General features: G+C 61.8%; 5 protein-coding genes across 5 annotated transcripts; 4 read left to right on the forward strand and 1 right to left on the reverse strand.

The window, feature by feature from the left end:
* Window positions 1-85: 85 nt before the first annotated feature.
* Window positions 86-12,040, reverse strand: BO86DRAFT_408096 (lovastatin nonaketide synthase; the record flags this gene model as incomplete). The annotated part of the gene is made up of 3 exons (XM_025674320.1): window positions 86-2,827; window positions 2,917-11,685; window positions 11,753-12,040. 3 exons carry the CDS (start codon window positions 12,038-12,040, stop codon window positions 86-88), a joined length of 11,799 nt encoding a protein of 3,932 aa, XP_025530101.1.
* An 877-nt stretch (window positions 12,041-12,917) lies between these two features.
* Window positions 12,918-14,559, forward strand: BO86DRAFT_417187 (cytochrome P450; the record flags this gene model as incomplete). Its single annotated transcript, XM_025675021.1, has 3 exons — window positions 12,918-13,262; window positions 13,350-13,925; window positions 14,017-14,559. 3 exons carry the CDS (start codon window positions 12,918-12,920, stop codon window positions 14,557-14,559), a joined length of 1,464 nt encoding a protein of 487 aa, XP_025530102.1.
* A 501-nt stretch (window positions 14,560-15,060) lies between these two features.
* BO86DRAFT_424716 (FAD-dependent oxidoreductase) lies at window positions 15,061-16,831 on the forward strand (the record flags this gene model as incomplete). Its single annotated transcript, XM_025675461.1, has 5 exons — window positions 15,061-15,933; window positions 16,023-16,140; window positions 16,219-16,314; window positions 16,379-16,410; window positions 16,505-16,831. Exons 1-5 carry the CDS (start codon window positions 15,223-15,225, stop codon window positions 16,829-16,831), a joined length of 1,284 nt encoding a protein of 427 aa, XP_025530103.1. The 5' UTR covers window positions 15,061-15,222.
* Window positions 16,832-17,091: 260 nt separating this feature from the next.
* Window positions 17,092-18,094, forward strand: BO86DRAFT_424722 (dienelactone hydrolase family protein; the record flags this gene model as incomplete). The annotated part of the gene is made up of 3 exons (XM_025675462.1): window positions 17,092-17,179; window positions 17,286-17,726; window positions 17,816-18,094. 3 exons carry the CDS (start codon window positions 17,092-17,094, stop codon window positions 18,022-18,024), a joined length of 738 nt encoding a protein of 245 aa, XP_025530104.1. The 3' UTR covers window positions 18,025-18,094.
* A 393-nt stretch (window positions 18,095-18,487) lies between these two features.
* Window positions 18,488-19,954, forward strand: BO86DRAFT_424724 (FAD-binding oxidoreductase; the record flags this gene model as incomplete). The annotated part of the gene is made up of 2 exons (XM_025675463.1): window positions 18,488-18,639; window positions 18,710-19,954. The coding sequence occupies exons 1-2, from the start codon at window positions 18,526-18,528 to the stop codon at window positions 19,952-19,954; spliced, it is 1,359 nt and encodes a 452-aa protein (XP_025530105.1). The 5' UTR covers window positions 18,488-18,525.
* Between the last annotated feature and the right edge of the window lie 486 nt (window positions 19,955-20,440).

Here is a 20,440-nt window from a genome sequence, read left to right on the forward strand (position 1 = left end):
GACAAGTAACCCAGAGACTCCGGTCCCACGCCCAATCGAGATAGATGCATACCGAGAACCCAACCACCCCGACCTCCCGGCTCGCTCACACCTTCTGCAGCCACAACGCGCGGAGGTAATTCGCATCGACAGGAGGACAGTCCACCCACCCTTCCGTCACCCCGCCGAGCGCGGCATCGGTCCGCCTGCGATCCAGGGCAAACATCTGATGGCCCCGCCGGAAGTATCCGCCCGCCACCTGCACGCGCAGCTGCTCGTCCTCATCCGCGGCCGCGGCCGCGGCCAGCCAGTCGTCCACGCTCACCACGCGGCCCGCGGTGGCGTCGCCGCGGATCGACCCGGTCAAGCCCGGCAGCTGGTCGAGCGGCAGCGGGGTGGGGTTCGTGAGATGGAAGATCTCGACGCCGGCGGGGCGGGGGCCCTCGGCGGCGGCCGCTCGTGGGCGCTGGGCGAGGTGGGCCAGGAGCGCCGTGAGATAGTTGACCGGAACCAAGTCCACGACGACGGGCGCGGGGGACTCGCGCGCGAACCGCGGCACGAGCCGGTGGCGCAGCATGTCGAGGATCAGGCTGCGCACGAAGTCGCCGGCCGGCGCCGGGAGGCCCGTGGTCGGGTTGCCGGTCACGGCGGAGGCGCGATAGATGGTCACCGGGAAGCCGCGGGCGGCGGCGTGCGTGAGCAGCATCTCAGCCGCCCACCGCGACTTGAAGTAGCCCTGGTCCGCGGTCGGCGGCGGCGTGAAGTGGCCGGCGCTGGCCTCGTGCACCACCGCGGGCGTCGTGGGCGGCGCCGTCCAGAGCTGGAGGTGAGGCACACTCCAGGTGGAGAGATAGTGGATGGGGCTGGGCGCCCCCCAGCGCGCGAGTTCGATCAGCGGCAGGATGGCGGCGGTATTGATGGGCTTGAGGTCGTGGTAGGTCTTGAGGAGGGAAACCTCGGAGGCGAGGTGGTAGATGGTCGCGATGGATCGACCCAGCGCCTCGAAGGCGCGGGGGGACAGCCCGAAATGAGAGCCCTCGGCCAAGCTGCCGGGAATCATGCGCAGGCGGGTCAGGATCTGCTCCGGGGTGAGCGTGGCGTTGAGGAGGTTGTACTCCTGCAGTCGGTGGAAGACCTGCGCATGGTCCCAGGGGTGGTGCGTGCCCAGGAGATGGATGGTGCCGCTGGGGTGCGAGGTCAGGAGTTGCGCCAGCAAATGGATCCCGGTGAAGCTCTCGGCCCCCGTCATCAAGATATCCCGTCCGCCCGGACTCATCGGGGCGCTGGGGGGATGGTAGCGAGTCTCGGCGGGCAAAGTGGTCTCTTGCGCCCAATCGACCACATCCTCCTCGGGGCGGCTCCCCGGCGTCGGCGGTGGCTGACCCTCGCGGGGCACCTTGCTGTGGACCAGTTCGACCAGCTGCACGAGCGTCGGCCGGCGGACCATCTCTTGCAGGCTGATCGGGATGGACAGCGTGGTTTGCAGCTTGCCCTGCAGCCGAAGCAGGAGCGTGCTGGAGCCCCCCATGTCGAAGAAATTGCTGGTCGGTTCCACGGGGATGTCATGGTCCAGCCTCAGCACTTCCTGCCACACGCGCGTCACGGTTGCCATGGTGCGGTCACCGACCTCCTCGTCGGCCCGATCCTGCGCCTGCGCCTGCGCCGGGTCCAGCGTCGACGCCGCCGCGGGGCCGGCGCCGTGCTGCGGGGGCGTGCCCGGGGCCTGGGAGGCGCCCAGGGCTCGGCGATCCGTTTTCCCACTGGCCGTGGTGGGCAGCTGGTCGACGAACTGATAGGCGGCCGGGAGCATGTAGCGGTTCAGGTAGGGTTTGGCCCGGGTGTGCAGCAGCGTGGCGTATGCTCGCTTCGCGGCCTCCGTCGGGATCGCCTGTTTCGGCACGATGAAGGCCACCAGCCACCGATCATCGGTCAAAGCGTCCGCATCTTCCGGCGCGGACTGCGCGATGACCGCCAGATCCACGATGCCTTGCCCGTCGGGGGTCCCGGAGTGCCGGTGCAGGACATGTTCAATCTCGCCCAGGTCGATGCGAAAGCCGCGCAACTTGATCTGCTTGTCGCCGGCGATGCGGCCCAGGAATTCCAACTGTCCGTCCGGCAGGAACCGGCCCAGATCGCCCGTGCGGAAGAGCCGGGTCCAGCCGCGGCGATGGTCGTCCGGCGAGGCAAAGGGATTCCGGAGGAACTGCTGGCGGTTGCTCTCGGCGCGGTTCCAATACCCCCGGGCCACCTGCGGGCCGCCGATGCAGATTTCGCCGACAAAGCCCACGGGCAGGGGGTTCATGGCCGCGTCCACAATGTAATGGCGGCAGCTGCCCACGGCGTGGCCGATGGGGATGTTGAGCGTCTGGTCTGCCGGCCACTGCACGCGGTGGATCGTGGTCTGCACCGCCGCCTCCGTGGGACCCCAGGCATTGTACAGCGTTGCCGCGCAGGCCAGCTGATGGAATGCCTCGGCGAGCCGGGTGGGCAGTCGCTCCCCGCACAGGAGCGCAATCCGATAGTCCGGGCAGGCGACCAGCGACGCCCCACTGTGCTCGAGCACCAAGGCGAATTGCGTCGGGGTGAAGTAGGTCACCGTGACCGACGCCTGTCGCAGATAGTCGCCCAACAGGCGCGGGTCGCTGCGGGTGGTCTTGGTGGCAATGCAGAGCTTCGCCCCGACGCATAACGGGGAGAAGAGTTCCACCACGGACAGATCAAAGGACGGGGAGATCTGGTGGAGGAAGCGATCCTCGCGCGTGAAGTTGAACCGGGCCTGCATGGCGGCCAGCATCTCCCCGACATTCTCCTGGGTGAGCGGCACTCCCTTGGGGGTCCCAGTACTTCCCTAGGCATGTGTTAGCCAGCCTCTCTGCAGGCCGCGTCCCGGGGCTAGGGCTGTCGGGCAGGGGGGGGGGGGGGGACCAAGCAACATACCGAAGTATACATCATGTAGAAGGGGTCCGTCGGTAACGACCGCAGAAGATCGGCTGGCCAGGCGGCGCGAGTGGCGTTTTTGATACTCATCACATTCGGCAGACTGGGCGACTCCCGCCCCAACGACGAGGCCAGGGGGTCAGATTCCTCGTCGATCAGCAGCAACTGCATCCCCGAGTCGCCCACAATATATGCGAGACGGCCAACGGCCATGGTGGGATCCAAGGGCACGTATCCACACCGGTTGAACAAGGCCCCCAGCATCGCGGTGACCAGCTCAATCCCCGGGCTGGCCAGGATGCCCACGACTTGTCCCGGGCCAATGCCCCGATTCTGCAGCGAGAAGGCCACCCGACGGGCCGAGGCCACGAGGTCCTGATAGGTGACAGCCTCCCCGGCCGACGTCGTGATCGCGATGGCGCGCGGCTGGGTCTCGGCCACCTCGACGATCCGTCGGGGGAGGTTCAACGGTTGCCAGCCATGGTCGGGGGGGTGGCTGTTCCAGCAGTGGAGGGCCAACCGCTCCAACTCCAGAGTCCCCGCAAGGCGGACCTCCGGGATGGACTGCCGGTGGTCCTGGATCAGGCTGGTGACGAAGGTCTGGAAGTTGTCGAAGAAGCACCGCATATCCCCGTCCTCGTACAGGGCGGTCGCGTACTCGAGCTCGAGCTGCAGGCCGTGCTCGGCATCCTCACGGGCCTGGAGGCTCAACTCGCAGCCCGTGGGCATATTCTGGACCTCGGTGCCCTGGAAGGTGAAGTCCGTGGTCTGATAGCGGGCCTGCTCGTCGGGCTGCTGGTAGTTGACCAGGACCTGGCTCACGGGGAAATGCGCCGGCGTGCGCGCCCCCTGCGTCTGGGCGACAATCACATCAAACGGCACGTGGCTGTGCGCCATCGCCTCGAGCACCCGGCCCCCGATGGTTTTCAACAGCGCCTCGAAGCTGCCGGCACAAGCATCCCGGCATCGGATGGGCGCCATATTCACAAAGAAGCCCAGCACCTCGCCCAGGTCCGCATGCGGGCGGTTTCCGTCCACCATGAGAATCGTCAGGTCCTCGTCCGCCGTGTATCGGTGCAGAAACGCCCGGAAGGCGGCCAAGAGGAAGTGGAAGGGGCTCGTGCGCGCTTGCGAGCAGATGCGCTTCATGCGTTGGAGCTGGCGCGCAGACAGTGCTGCGACCACCGTCTCCCGGCCGTACTCATCCCACGACGGCCGCTCGCCCTTGGCGAAGGGCAGCAGTTGGCAGCTGGCCGGCATGCCCGCCAGCGTTTGCTTCCAGTACTCGACCCCCTTTCCCATGGAGGGCGAGGTGAGCAGATGATTGTGCCACAAGGTGAAGTCGGCGTAGGTCACCTTGGGCGCGGGAATCGTGCTCAGGCTGCGCCCTTGGCGGAGGGCGTCGTAGAGGGCAGCCAGCTGCCGCACAAAGGACTGGGAATTGCTGCGATCCGTGCAGATGTGGTGCATGATGAGGACCAAGGCGCACTCGGTGCTGGACCTTTGGACCAACGTCGCCTCCAGCACTTCGCCCTCCTCAATCCTCATCTCCTTGCGCTTCAGGGACCCGACCAGCGTCTCCAAGGATGCGGTGGGACCTTCGCTGGGACCGGATTTGGAGAGATCATGGAACCCGAGGTGGAAGGGCCGGGGAGCCATCACTCTCTGCTCGTCCTGCGCCTCGCCTTCCCCATAGGCGGTGCGCAGGATGGGGTTGCGGGCAATCAACTCGGACAGAGCTTGTTCCAAGATGCCATGATCGGCCTGTCCCCGCAGATGCATCGTGATTGCGAGATTGATGCGAGACTTGTCCGCGGCAAAGCGATGCGAGACCCACAGCCGATTCTGGAAGGTGGACATTGGCAGTGGACGCGAGCAGTCCGCTTTGGGGATTTGCAGGGAGGTGGAGTGATCCTGTGAGTCGAGATTCTTGTTAAATGTCGGGGACTGGTCGTCGTTGGACGGGGCAGACGACGACTGGACACTCTGCTGCTGCTGCTGCTGCTGGACCTGCGCATCGAACAGGCCGATGGCCTTTTCCACTAGGGCTTGGATGGATGGGCTTCCCAGAACGTCAAACAGGGCAATGTCGACGCCGACGGACTTGGTGAACCAATTGCGCAGCTCGACGGCGACCAACGAATCCAAACCATACACCGGATCGGCGGGCTTGAGAGACTCGGGCGAGAGACCGAGCACCACAGAGACCTTGTCGACAAAGCGCTCCATGAGCAGGGCCACGCGGTCCGAGAGATCTATCGTGCGAGCCAGCTGAACGGAGAGATTGACCTCGTCCGCCCCAGGCCGGGATTGACCCTCAACGTCGTGGTTGCGGTACAGATTCCGAAAGATGGATCGCTGTGCCCAGTACACGTCGTCTCGTTCTAGAGTCACGCCGGTGAGGGTCTGGGACATGTCGGTCCCTCGCCCTGAGAGAGGAGCGGGCTGATCGGCAGAGAAGATAGCTTCCTCGATTTGATAGAGCAGCTCCTGCCGGTTGACCCCGTCAAAGCCCTCTTCGACCATGAACCGTTCGAGACTGGCATCGGCCGCAGCCACGCCGACCCCGGTGATGCGCCCGCAGTTCATGCTGGAGGCCGGGAGGCCGAGCTGGCGGCGGTACCGGACGAGGCTGTCCAGGTACACATTGGCCGCCGCATAGTTCGCCTGCGCCTTGCTGCCGAAGAACGCGGAGATGGAGGAGAAGCACACGAAGAAGTCCAGTGGGCAGTGCACCGTCGCGCAATGCAGGTTGTAGGCGCCGCGGACCTTGGGCTGGACGCAGCGATGCCATTGCGCATAACTCATCCTCTCGAGGGGGGCATCCGCCAACACCATGGCGGCATGAAACACGCCCCCCAGGTCCGGGATCGCCTTGATGCAGGCCTGCACATGCCCCGGATCGGCGACATCCCCGGCATGCACGGAGACCGCAATGCCACGCGCCCGCAGCCATGCGACGGTGGCCTGGGCTTCCGGGCGATCCGCGCCCGATCGCGACAAGAAGGCAATGCGCTTGGCCTGTCGCTGCACCAGCCATTCCGTCAAGGTGCGCCCCAAGCCCCCCAGGCCCCCCACCAGCAGATAGGTCTTGTCGGGGCTGAGCCGGTTGGCCACCGCGTTCCAGGTGGGCGGACTCACGGGCACTTGGTCGGCCTGGTCCTCGGCGACCAACACCACCTTGCCAGTATGGCGGCCCATCTGGAGCAGTCGGAAGCCCTGGACGGCCTCCGAGTACGGCAGAGCCAGGATGGTCGCCGGCAGTTGGATGCGGCCTTCGTGGACCATGTTGCAGCAGTGGTCGAAGATCCGGGCCCCGAGCGCGCGGTTCTGGGCATAGATCGTCACCATGTCCACCGAGGCAAAGAGCACATTCCGGCGGAAGGGGTCCATCTCGATCAGGGTGTTCTCATGGATGTCGCGCTTCCCAATCTCGATGAAGCGGCCGAAGGTGGCCAGGCTGTTCCACGAGGCATGCAGGAGCTTGCCCGAGAGACTGTTGAGGACGACGTCCACGCCGCGTCCGTCCGTGAGTTGCATCACCCCGTCGACGAAGCTGGCATCCCGCGAGGAGAGAATGTGCGCCTCCGTCAGCCCGTACCGGGACTGGAGCAGATCGCGCTTCGCGGGGGATCCCACCGTGGCGATGATCCTGGCCCCGATCTGCTGCGCAATCTGGATGGCCATCTGGCCCACTCCCCCGGCGGCACAATGAATCAGCACCGTTTCGCCCGGCTGCAGTCGTGCCGTCTCCACCAGGGAGTAGTACGCCGTGGTCAGAATCAGGGGGAGCGCCGTCGCCTGCTCAAACGGCATGGGCCCGAGTCGGAAGCAGTGACAGGCTGGGTTCCTGACCACCGATCGATGGGCGCCCCGGCCTGGCCGGAGGGCGACCACTCGGTCCCCAGGTTGGAAGGCAGCGGGGTCAACCTGCTGGCCCACGCGCCGGACGAGACCGGCGCACTCGTCGCCCAGGCGATGGTCATCGATGATCCCCATCGCGGCCGCCACGTCGCGGAAGTTGAGCGCGGACGCTTTGACCTCGATCTCAATCTCATCGTCCGGGAGTGGCTCGTTCAGGATCTCCACGTCGTCTTCCCACACGAGCGTCTCCAGGAGGCCGGCTTGCCCAATGGCTAGCCGCATGGGACGCTGCGCACTGAAGGATTCGGGTCTTGGACCGGAGCTGACCCCACCGGGGACCTTGGAATTCAGGCCATCATCATTTTCGATGCGCGGAATGGAGAGCACCTGATCCCGCAGGTGAAATTCGTCCTCGTGCACCTCCGGGTCCAACAGCTGTGGGAGCCAGGGCACCACCGCGGCAGGCGACCAGTCTACGGGGAGATCGAGCGTCACAATGCGCGAGCTGGGATTCTCCGACCGCGCCGTCCGAGCCAGCCCGACGATCATTGAGCTCCCCAGACTGTCGACATGCCGAGGGGCGGTGGTGTCCTGCAGTAGCCAGAGAACATTGACATCCGGGCGGATGAGGAGGGCTCGGGTGGCTTCGAAGAACAGTTCCCCCTGCGGGTCTAGACCCGACAAGAGATCCCGATCCAAGCTGGCGAGGACGACCACATCTTCGACGCCGGTCATGCGGGCCAGAAGCTCCTGGAGCCCGAGGCAAGACACCGGCCGGTCGGGGTTTGCCGCTCTGATGTGCGACGCCAGATCTAGGGTCCGGCGCGAAGGGGTGGGAGCCATTGCCAACAGCAGAGGCCGGACGTCACGCCTGGTTTCGCGCGTCCTTTGCCACACTTCGACATCCGCACACTGAAACCTCTTCGTTAAATTTGTCTCATCGATGGCCGAGCCGTGGCTGATCACGTAGCCCCCGTCCCGGAGAAACGGGAGAGGGTGTGCTTCCTGCGCCTCGCTGACGATCACCAAGTCATAGGCCTCCGGCTCGGGCTCCCCCGTCACGAGGCACCCCGGCTGCTCCCTCTGCACCCGCTCGAGCTCTTCGGCGAACGCGCCCCCAGTTGCCACGGGCGTGATGGATCGGAACCGTCGACGTTCGCTGCCTTGGTCGACCAGGCAGCCGACCAGCTGCCGGGTCTGGTTGATATCAGGGGTGAAATGCAGGATCTTGGTGTCCGGATGTTGGTGAAGAAACAGATCCAAGACTCCCGCCAGTGTTTGGTCCTGGAGAGCCGGGGAATCCTCGGCCAGCTGGTCAAAGGCCGGCTGCCAGCGCGTGCGGAAAAACAGTGAGCGATTGTGGGCAGCCCGGCCGTTGCTCAACGAGGTCAGACGGAGGCCAGCCAGGGAGAGCAGCGCCTCGCCGTCGCCCTGTCGGTACATATCCACATCACTGACGGCCGCACGCGGGCCCGAGAAATGAGCGGACGAAGCCACGCGCGCCTCGAGCGGCCGAGGGGCATCCATCCCGGACAGCATGGCCGGGAAGATGTCGAGCGAGTGGACAAACGTGGGGACGAAGGCTGTCTGCAGGGTTCGGCCGGAAAGACCTTCCAGGGCGGCGAAGATGGTATGAAATGCAGCATCTAACATGGTCGGGTGCACCACGGTCCGGTCGGCGGGTTGAGAGGCATATTGCGCCGGCTCAAAGGTCAGCATGGAGGAGGAGAAGCCGGCCCCAGACTCGATGGTTCCGGTCAGGAGCTGGAAATGCTCCCCGTATTGGAGTCCGAGCTGACGAAGATGGGTGTAGAAGCTTTGCGCGGGAAAAGACGCGGTACTCATCCTGCCCGGTTGCCGCTGCGGGTGTTGCCTGTAGGGCTTCCGTGACGGGGCACCGTCCGCGGTGGTGGCAGTCGAGATCGATATCAGCCCCGTGCAGTGCTCGGCGCAGGTCAGGCTGCCGTTGTAGGAGAATATGGTGAACTCCAGCCAGGTATCCGATCTCGACTTGGCCGACGTGGTCTGGGGGCGGATGTCCACGACCACCTCGCTCCCCATCTCGGACTCATCGAGTACCAACGCGGACTTGATGGAGAGGTTGCGTAGCGAGACCCCTTGGGCTGCCATCACCGTGTCTTTCATCCGAAGGGCTGCTTCGATCGCTAGGGTCACATAGCCAGCCGCGGGAAAAGTCACCTTGTTATCGACCATATGGTCCACCAGCCAGGGAAGCTCGCGCGTTCTCAGGTAGTTCCGCCACCGCACATGGCCCTCGATTGATCCGGGCATCTTGGCCCCCAAGATGGGATGGTGGTGCGGACGTAGACGGTGTTCTTTGATCAGTCGCGTCTCCGCCCAATACCGGTCTGAATGGTCCCATGCGTATAGGGGCAGATCTGGAATCCTCTGGGCCCGGTGGGTCTGCCGGGGGGGATCGGAGTCGGCCAGATAGGTGTCACTATTGACCGCGGTGAGGTCGACAGGATAACCCAGTTGGAATAGCTGACCCGCCAGAGCCAGGATCCCCTCGTAGTCGGGGACTCCACGCGACAGGGAGGCGAAGTAAGGTAGGTCCATATTCACGCTCTTCATGACCTGACGAGCCGGGCCCTTGAGCGCCGGATGGGGTCCAATCTCGACGAGCGCATCGACGTTTGGATTTTCCAGATCATCCAGCAGGATGCCGATCAAGGCATCGGAGAACCGGACGGTGCCTGTCATGTTCGCCGACCAGTATTGGGGACCCATCGTGTCGGGGTTTGCCACGCGGGCCGTCACACTGGAGAAGAATCGACATGCCGGGGCCGTGGTCGCGAAGCCCGGACAGTTGCGAAGTGCCTCTTCATAGGCCGGGGCTAGCGGGTCCATATGGTGGGAATGGAACGCTTGTTGCACCTGGAGACGCCGAGCAAACACTTTCTGGGCATCCAATCTCTCCTTGATTTCGGCAATCGCATCCCCGTCCCCGGATAGCGTCACACTCGAGGGACTGTTGACGGCGGCAACGACCGCTCGACCACGATACGACTCAGTCTCCGCCATGGCCTCAGCCTCGCCTAGTCCCACCGCCAACATTGCCCCTGGAATGGCATCCCTTCCGGGTGATGTGGACGACCGTGGGCTCGACATATGCAGGCCTCGATAGTACGCCGCATACATTGCATTCTCGAAGGTCAAGATCCCCGCCGCGTACGCACCGGCAACCTCACCGGACGAATGGCCCACGGTGGCCTGGGGAACGATTCCCCAGCTCTTCAAGAGGTCCAGAATGGCGAGCTGCAGCGCGGTGCAGATGGGCTGTGATAGTCGGGTTTCACCCAGTCGCGACGTCTCCTTGGGCTGGGTGAGTTCCGTCACGATCGACCACTCCGGCTTATCAGGGAGGGTGGCGAGGACGCGATCGGCCCTCTCCAGAGTGTGGCGGAAGAAGGGGCACTGTTCCAGAAGTTGACGGCCCATGGCATGCCACTGGGCCCCTTGACCTGTGAAGACAAACCCCAATCGCACTGGCTCCCGGCGGACTTTGGTCCAGGCCGGAAGACCCTCCGATAGCTGGGTCCGAATGTCGGCCGCGCTCGCGCCCACAGCAAAGGACCGCTCGTCATGCAGCGTGCGGCGAGTGGCCAGACTGTGCGCCAGATCCACGACGAGGGTGCTCGGCCTGTCGTCGAGATAGGCTCCGAGTTTCTCTACCATCAGCTTGCCTGCCTTCTCCGTATGCGAGGTCAAAGGCACCAAGTATGGCCGATGCGCCCCCGGGTCGGTGGGCTGGACATGGGGCAGTTGGTCGTAGGACTCGAGGATGACATGGGCGTTAGAGCCCCCGTAGCCGAAGGAGTTGATGCTGACTCGTCGGGTGCCCTGGGCATTGCTGGGAAAGTCGATTAACCGGGTGGGCACTTCAATCTGCCAATCGGCAAAGGCGATCTCCGGGTTTGGGTGCTTGAAATGCATGTTAGGGGGGATCTGTCCTTTCTCTAGGGCCATGCTGGCCTTGATCAATCCCGCCAGCCCGGACGCCCCCTCCGCGTGGCCGATATTGCTCTTCACCGAGCCTACGTATAAAGGATCAGACCGTCGTGGAGACGAGAAACAGGCGCCGATGGCGCGCATCTCCAACGGATCCCCGCGCGCCGTGCCCGTTCCGTGGGCCTCGACATACTGGGTGTCGGCGGGATCGAGACCACAAGACTGATAGGTTCTCCGAATTAGGGCTTCCTGAGCCTCCGAGGACGGTAGGGTGATTCCCTGCGTCATGCCATCATGGTTGGATCCGGTGGCTCGGACCAGCGCGCGGATGTGGTCGCCGTGCATCTCGGCTTGCATCTGGCCCCGCAGGATGACGGCGCAGATCCCTTCTCCCCGAGCGTATCCTTTGCCCCCGGCGTCGAACGCCCGGCAGCGTCCTTCCTGGGACAGCATTCCCAGGTCGGTCATGGTGATGAAGATGTTCGGGTCAAAGTGCAGCGCGGAGCCGACAATGATCGCCATTTCGCATTCTCCGTTGAGGATGGCTTGTGCGCCCAGGTGAAACCCCACGAGCGACGACGAGCATGCGGTATCAATTGTCAGACTCATCCCCTTCAGGTTGAAGGCATAAGATATCCGGTTCGCGAGAATGGCGTTCCCCGTTCCCGTCACGGTGTATTTGGGATAGTATTCCAGATCCTTGGTCAGCATGGCATTGTAATCGTTGGTAAAGGCACCACACAAGACGGAGGTGCGTGAGCCGTTCATCTCCTCCAAGGAGATTCCGGCGTCTTCGAATGCCTCAAACACTACCTCCAGAAGCAGGCGCTGCTGGGGATCCATTGCTTCCGCTTCCTTGCCCGAAATCCGGAAGAAAGTGCGGTCAAATGCCCCCAGATCCTGATCCAGAAAGTAGCCATGTTTTGCATTGGTCTGGAGGGCCCGTGAGTTAGCACCGCTATGGTCAGCTCAAGGGAGGGGGAGACGGTAGGAGGCGTACTGTTCCCTTGTGTGTTCCATCCGGGTGGTAAAAGGTGTCTACGTTAAATCGATCCCTGGGAAGTTTGCGTCTCACATCCTTCTGTTCGACGATGTTTTCCCAGAGTTTGCTCGGGCGATCCGCCCCAGCTACGCGACACGCGTAGCCGATGACCGCGGGGAGATTGGGTCCATCTAGTGAAGAAGCTGGAGAGGGGGACTGCGGAGTGGAAAACACCGGCGAAACATATTCACTCGCTGTCCGCGAGTCTTCCGAGCCTCGCAATTGCCTCGTGGTAAGCGTCGCCATGGTGGATGGCAGCTAGCAAGGGTGGATGATGCAAATTCGACTTCCAAGCAGTGTCGTCAATCAGAGGGTCATCAACTGTCGTCCAATTTATATCTTTCTCCAGCGAGGTTTCAACAGATGTGATCCCACTTCTGAGTGCACCCATGCTGCACTCTCTCTGTTTGGTCTGGGTTTCTATGCTACGTCAGGCTCCACTATGCATCCCAGCTCTCGAGGTTCTCGAAGGTTGTTGCTCGGTCTATTCTGACCTGATTGCGGTGGACAGGCACGACACCAAGGTGCCACGAAACCTCATCCAAACTGTGACCAAGACAGTTGACGGGGTGACCTAATTGACTCAACGTAGCAATTGCATTCCTGTGTCTGGCCGTCTGGAAGGGGCTGGTCTGCCTGCAGTGGCTCTGCCGAAGTCCATGTTTGGAATATGGCGCAGTCATCCGTGATTCCAAAGATCGAATATCAATGACATCAAATCGGCAGATAATGTCTCACTGGGGGCAAGAGGTTCTAGATCCATGACGGGCCGCTTACGACTTCGGGGTGCCTCTCCTACTGACGTCCAGGAAAGATAAGTCAATGCCGGGAACGGAGGAGAGGATGTGACCTCAACGACAACGACCTCTGGGACAAGACCCTGAACACCTCCCATTTCCAGTTTCGGACCACTGCCTCCAGTTCCTCAAACCCAGGAATCCAAACTCTGGGTGTCTTTGGTGTGGCATATCGGTGTACAGGCCCATGTTTCCCCCCCCCCTCCATTGAGTAGATGATTCGATCAAAGCAGCTGCGTGGTTGATAAAGGATCACGCACCGGCTACTCTCTCATGTGGCTCTACTCACCTAGAATCGCCCTCGTCTGACTCCCCTGGAAGCCAGCATGATCGCCTCTCACCTGCTACCCCCCCTGATCTTTCTGGAGCAGCAGCCCGCCTACTCCTCGGTTGTGATCGGGGCCCTGGTGGTGTGCCTCGTATGCCTGGTCTGGCCGACAGAGAGCGCAAAGAGAGCGCCGCCTGCCCCGAATTTCGGCGTGCCTCGCATCGGGGACGCCGCTGCCTTCCTTGCCGATCCTGTGGGCTTCGTACAGAAGGCCACGCAGAAATGTGGATCGATCTTCCAAATCAAGCTCCTGGTCGCGAATCTGGTCTACCTGCGCGGGGTCAAGCTCAATCGCATGTATACCGATGTCAAGGAGGACACCTGGTCATTTGGGGGTGGAATTGTAGGCCTCGTTCCAGCACTACCCCCTCCCCCCCCCCGCCCCCCCACCACATGCATGCAGCTGATTTGGCGTGTCTCGGTATGTCAGGGTCTGTTTCTCCGTAAGATCGCCAAGCCGGGGTACTTTGACCACCTCCGAACGCTCGTGAACTCTCTCAACCGCGGGGTGAACCGCAAGGCAGCGTTGGAGCATTACTTCCAGCTGATCGAAGAGGAGGCCGGGAAGGCTCTTCAGGGCTGGAGCCAGCGCGGTGCCGTCCCAGTATTCGAGGAAACCTCCCGGTTTGTGCACCGGGTGATTGTCCGGTGCTTGATGGGTCAGGACTTCTACGACCATCGTCTGGACGAGCTCTACGAGATCCTACACCACATGGAGGCTGACATCGGGCACCCCTTCAATCTGTTGCTGCCCGACTGGATTCCCCACCCCGCGGCGCGCCGGCTGGAGCAGAATCGAGATCGCTTTGCTCAGATCTTCGAGCAGCAGGTGGCCGATCGGCGCCGGAATCCGGAGATCTGGAGGGATTCCCTCGACTACATCTCCTTCACCCTGGAGGATCCCCGCACCGCGCATCTGGAGGGATATCTCCCTTCCCATCATACGGTGTTGATGTTTGCAGCCCACACCAGCACGGTGGCCAGCATCTCGTGGACCATTCTTGAGGTCAGTTGCCGTTCATGATCCCCATGCCAGCCGTCCAGCCCTACACACGGCATCGTCGCTAAACGGTTTGAGGTGGATGATTTCCATGCAGTTACTACGCAACCCTGACTACTTGGCCCAGCTACGGCAGTCCCTGGCCGCGCATCCGGACGCGCGAAAATGCCCCGAGCTACTGGCCGGGATCAAAGAAACGGGCCGGCATTATTCAGGCGTGCATATGTTTCGCACGACCCACCGTGCGGTCGAGCTGGAGGGAGGCAAGTACCTCGTTCCCCCGAATTGGATTGTCTCCATCTCGCCCTACCTGACCCATCATGACCCGGAGATCTTCCACACCCCACAGCACTGGATCCCCGAGCGGTGGCTGCAGCCGGACGATCGGATGCAGAACCTGAACAACCCCCGCGAGGCGGCATTTCTGCAGTTCGGCGCCGGCTGCCATCGCTGCCCCGGGGAGGCGCTGGCCGGGATCATCGCCCAGGGTCTCCTTGCAACGCTGGTGCGCCGGTATGATATGGTTTGGGGCAAGGAGGGCCCCCCGACGGACCTGACTGCTCTGGACTTTAGCAAAGTAGGAAGTCCCTGGCTTGAGGGCGATGCGTCTATTGCTATTAGGCCGAAGGTGGCGGAGTAAAGTCCCAGCGGGTACACATGCTCTCTGAAGTTGTGGTTTTTTGTCTTTGATTGTGTGGAATTTGTGTGATTGTTAATCTTTACCCTTCTTCTTTGGCGGCCCCGCAATTGGGGGCAATGCGAGAGTTCTTTGATTTTTCGGCTTCGCTCTCCCTTCCAAAAGCTCCATCCGGCCAGATGCCACAGTGCACTGCGAATAGTTCCGACGTCATCCGGAAGATCGACATCCACGGATGGATGCTATGTGTAGTAGGCATCGAAGTGTTGTCCAGACCGTCCCTTCTTCCCAACTACGTTTCGTATCGCCGGAGACGGACGGGGACAGATTTGGAGCCCTAGAAAGGGAGGAAGATGCAACGCGAGGTCTAGATTGCGTCCCGAGGGCTCGATAAAGACGGGGGAGAGTAACCCCCTCCGACCCATGGCTGCCATCTGCATAGACTCTCCTTCATACAACCTCACGGGGATGTTAATCCACATCGCTGAATGTATCGGGCAGGGACAAACTGGGCATGACGATCATGAATGTGTCCAGAGCACGCATCCGTAGGGGTATAGATCCATACATAGAGTTGTCATTCACCTCTCGCTCACTTTCTCTCAAGCAGCCAACATCCAGGAGCATTTTCTTGTCTCGACTGACCTTCCCCTCCCCCTCCCTATCATGGAACAGGCTTCTGCAACAACGACGGTCGATGTCCTCATTGTCGGCGGAGGAATCGGCGGCCTGACTCTGGCTGGCATCTGTAAAAAGCTCGGAATCACCTACAAGGTCCTGGAGCGCAGTGCTGAGATTACGCCCGTGGGCGCCGGAATCTCGCTGGCGCCCAACTGCCTGCGCATCCTGGAGCAGTTGGGCCACTTGGACTTCATCCGCCGCAAAGGGCAGCCGCTGCGCAAGATCCAAATCTTCCGCAACAGCACGCCGTGGAGCCTGGTGGATTACGACTGGGTGCAGGAGAAGTTCGGCTACAGCGTCTACTCGATCGAACGGCATTCCATGCACCAGGTGCTGTACCAGGGGGCGGGGCCGGAGCATGTCCTCCTCGATGCCGAGGTGGTGGATATCGAGGATGTGCCCACCGCACCCAGCGTTCAGGTGCGACTCGCGGATGGCCGCCAGCTGGCAGGACAACTCGTCGTGGGTGCGGATGGTATTCGATCAGCCACCCGTCGCATTCTGGCTGCGACGCAAGGGCTGGAGGGGGCCAACACCATCCGCTTCACCGGGCGTACCCACATGACCGGCTACACCCATCCCCTGCAGCATCTGGGACCGGCTGATTTGGGGGTGGCTACTTGGGTCTTCTACGATGACTCGATCTTGACCTCCTGGCCATGCATAGACAACCGACAATGGTTTGTCGGGGTGAAGGTACAGTACATCCGTTCCCCCCCCTCCCCCCCCCCCCGGGGGAAACCCTACCAACCGCACCACTGATTCATGGATCCATCCGATATTAGTCTTCTGAGCTGAAGAATCCAACGCGATCCAGTTGGAAAAATGCTACTCAGGCCATCATCAATGACGTTTATGGAGACCGCTTTCACCCGTTTGGGGAGCATCATCGGGTTCGTGATGGTACGTGCGTGTGCTGCTCTACGGTGGTGTGGATTTCTGGTGCGGGCGAAGATTCTAACCCATCGCCCCCAACCACAGTGGTGAATCTGGCCGAGCGGGTGACAGCCAGTGATGTTTTCGAGGAGACGACATTTCCGGCGATGGCCTGTGGACGGGTAGCTCTAGTGGGTGACTGTATGGTTCCATGGGACTCCCTTATCTTGACCCAACATCTGGTACTAACCTAAGATTTCGGAAGCGGCTCATTCCATGACATCTTTCATCGGTCAGGTACGTTCCTCCCCTCCCGATTGGAGGTATTCCTTGGACTCCATCTCTCCTCGGGGCATTCCGGGCTAACCGACCATCCCGATCACTTGCACAGGGCGCCTGCCAAGCCATCGAGGATGCAGGCGAATTGGCCAACGCGCTGCATGCATACTTTGCCAGCCAATCTCCCAGTCCACAGATGCTGCGCGAGCGGCTGGAGGAGTATCGTCACCGCCGGGAGGCCAGAGCCCGTTACGTGTTCTCGTTCTCCAGTCTCTTTGCGCAGCTGCACACGGGACGACTCTGGTCGCCGATGGGGCCTCTGCTGCGCTGGGTTGCCTTTGTCTGTGCGCCAATGTGGTGTTGGCATCGAGCCTTAACCCCTCTGTACGGCTATCAGCCAGTGGTGCATGCTCTGGTCGATGCTCCTCATGCCAATTAGGGTTTTCTGCGACCTGGGAACGGGTTTGATGCTGGATGGCCGTGTAACATTGAAGTCACCGGCAAGGACACGCCGCGCTCGATGGAAATCCTGGAACTCCATTCCCATCTAGATACATGCCTTCGGCTCGCTGTAACCACCCACTATGTAATAGCCCTGATAAAGGATCCCCCCTGGGCTCTCTTCATTTCTCTTCCGTTCATCGTAAAGGCCGATTTTTCCTGGCGACGCTACTAGATCTTTTGTGACTCGAGCCCACCATGACCTCCCTCCCACCTTCCCAGTGTTGCATTGGTGGCTCACTGCACGAAGGCGAGACCCAAGGCGAGCTCACGAAGTTTGGTGACAGTATGTCGCACTCCGTCCCTGTCCCTGTCCCTTCCAGAAGACGCCCACTGCACCCTTGAAGACATGCTAAGCAACCCCGGCCCTGGCCCCTTTCGGCCTCGTCCAGTTCCGGTGTACGTCTCCTACCCCCCGGACAAGTCCACCCACAATGCGATCCTATTCTTGTCCGACATCTTCGGCCTGGCACTGGTCAACTCCAAGCTGATTGCCGACCTGTTCGCGGCCAACGGGTATTTGGTGGTGATGCCCGACCTGTTTCAGGGGGATCCGGTTCCCGTGGATCACTCGCCAAGTTTCCAAATCATGGACTGGCTGCAGGGTCATCTCCCCCCGCAGACCGATCCCATCGTCACGGCCACTCTCCGGGAAATGCGGGAGCGACTGGGATGTCAGCGCATCGGCGGCGTGGGCTACTGTTACGGAGGCAAGTATGTCGTACGGTATCTGCACCCGGGCCAGCTCGATGTCGGCTTCGTCGCCCATCCCACCTTTATCGAGCCCGATGAGTTGAAGGCCATTGAGGGACCGTTGAGCATTTCCGCTAGTGGTGAGCTATTTCCCTTCCACCGTCTTCTTTGGTTTTGGTTCTTTCCGCCGGGTTCTAAATCGCAAAAATGTCCACATTTCTCTCTACAGCCCAGGACAATCTCTTTCCGCCTGAGAAGCGGCACGAGAGCGAAACGATCCTGGCCCAGCTGGATGTCCCCTACCAGATCAATATCTTCTCCGATGTGGAGCATGGCTTTGCGGTTCGCTGTGACCTGAACAAGACCCGTCACCGATTCGCCAAAGAACAGTCTTTCAGTCAGGGGGTCACCTGGTTCAATCAATATCTCAAGAAATAGCGCATGTAACCCCGAGAGTCAGAACCTGCCTCCGGGTGTCTTGATTCTCCACAGGCCAATGAGATCATTCTACTTCCCAGTCCCAACCTCCGTTCGTAGAAAAACCGCTCGGCCGATCCATTCTAGGTCGGTAGTAATTCCAAGGCCCACATGTAACGTGCCCGACGGGAGCGCAGCAGACCTGACACTTGTCATGAACGGATGGGCGGCTGCGAATGGAAGCTTGTAGGCCCCGGTCCTCCCGTGGTGGGGAGCTCCCAGCGAACTGCTTGCAGTAGACTGGACCCCAAATGACAGAGGGAGACACCGCAAGGCCAGGTAGGATTCGGGGATGACTGGCTTCTGCTCCGGTATGTTGATCCCCGCTCGGCCCCAAATTTCACGTATTTAGGGTCGCGGGCCTTTGCGAGACATTTTTCTCCCGCACCGCTGCCCCCTACATTCCTGCCACAGCTACGACCATCGTCCCACCACTCTGTGCGCCCATTCTAGTCCCCGAATATGGACGACTTGCGCCAGCACCTACGCGGCACGACTGCCCTCGTCTTGACACCGGACTCGCCCGGCTACGCGGAGAGTATCAAACGATGGAGTGACACCTGCGAAAAGAGAGCGGTAAGCACAAACCCTAAGCCGCGTCGGAATTCCCCGCCCCCCGCCCCCCATTGCTAATCGATACGTCCAGGCCGCGGTTGTCTTACCCACGACGGCAGAAGAGGTGTCGCTGGCGGTGGGTTTTGCGACCGCGCATCACATTCCTCTGGTGGTGCACAACGGCGGCCATTCGACCAGTGGCGCCTCGGCGAGCGAGGGAGGGCTGGTGATCAGTCTGGCGCGCATGCGAGGGGTGGTCGTAGATCCCGCCGCCAAAACCATTACCGCGCAAGGGGGCACCATCTGGGAAGATGTGGACCGGGCAGCGGCGGTCCATGGCCTCGCGACGGTCGGGGGCACGGTGAATCACACCGGGGTCGGAGGCCTGACGCTCGGGGGCGGATACGGGTGGCTGACGGGGCGCCACGGGCTGACGATTGACAATCTCCTGGCGGCGACGGTGGTGCTCGCCGACGGACGCATCCTACGCGCATCGGAGACGGCGAACGCCGATCTCTTCTGGGCGCTGCGCGGCGCCGGCCACAACTTCGGCGTCGTCACCGAGTTCGTCTTCCGGGCGTACGACCAGCCCCACGAGGTCTACGCGGGCTTGCTGAGCTACCCGACCCATCGACTGCCGGAGATCCTGGCCTTCGTCAACACCTTCGAGGACGAGGGCCCGGCCCAGCAGGACCAGGGGATCTTCTTCGGCTTCAGCGGGGACATCATCCTGGCGGCCATCTTCTACAACGGGCCGCGCGCCGCCGCGGAGCGGCACTTTGCGCCCCTGCTGGCGCTGCAGCCCACGGTCAACACGGTCACCATGATCCCCTACGAGCAGCTGAACACGATCCAGAACCCCTTCGCCACCTACGGCGGCCGCAAGTCCTTCAGCGGCGCCTTCGTCCGCCTCCCGCTGGAGGTAGGGTTCTTTCAGGAACTGCTGGACGACTACCAGGCGATGATCCAGACCTATCCCGAGGCCTCGCGCACCGCCGTGCTCTTCGAGCTGGTCTCCCACACCGCGGTGCTGCGCGTCCCCCAGGCGGCCATGGCCTACGCCACGCGCGGGCCGTACTATAATGTCGGCTGCGTGTTCCGGTGGGAGAACCCCGGTCTGGACCAGACCATGCGGGCGATGCAGCAGGCGATGATGCGCAAGGTCGGTGACCGCGCCGGGGCCGGGGCGCATGCCCGCGCCTATGCCAATTATTCTCACCACGACGGCCGGGTCAAGGACGTTTTCGGCGAGAACCTGCCCCGGTTGCAGCAATTGAAAGGCAAGTATGATCCGAACAATGTGTTCAAGAAGTGGTTGAATTTGCTGCCCAATTAGCCGTCTCGTTCCTAGGTTACCAGGTAGCTAGTCGGGGACGTCTGTCGGGGTGGCGCGGAAAGCAATGGGACTTACCCAGTCGCTCCTCGTTTGGTGCAATCCAGTTTTCGTTTTTCCACCTCTTGAACCCTCCAGACCATTTTAGCCTTTCTCTGTAAACCAAAAGTGACCGCCAAAAACGAAAGAGAATGGAATTCCCCCGGGCGAAATTGTCACCGGGCGTAGCCGTACCAAATGCACCCCGTTGAATTAAGCTTCGGGGACCGACTTAGGGCTGGGCCGGGTTGGGTGGGGTCTTTTGGTCGGGATTTCCTCCTCGCTGGATACGTCGTGTCCAGGCCGTTGGAGTCACGTCTATGAGGCCATTTGTAGCGCACTGCTCTGGACTGTTCGATATGATCCTGACCCATGGTTGTGGATACAGATCTTACAATGAGAGACACCATCCATGATGGGATGCAGACCGGTGCACCTCCCCGGTTTCTC

This window comes from Aspergillus japonicus (assembly GCF_003184785.1).
Source record: "Aspergillus japonicus CBS 114.51 unplaced genomic scaffold BO86scaffold_10, whole genome shotgun sequence".
Lineage (NCBI taxonomy): Eukaryota > Fungi > Ascomycota > Eurotiomycetes > Eurotiales > Aspergillaceae > Aspergillus > Aspergillus japonicus.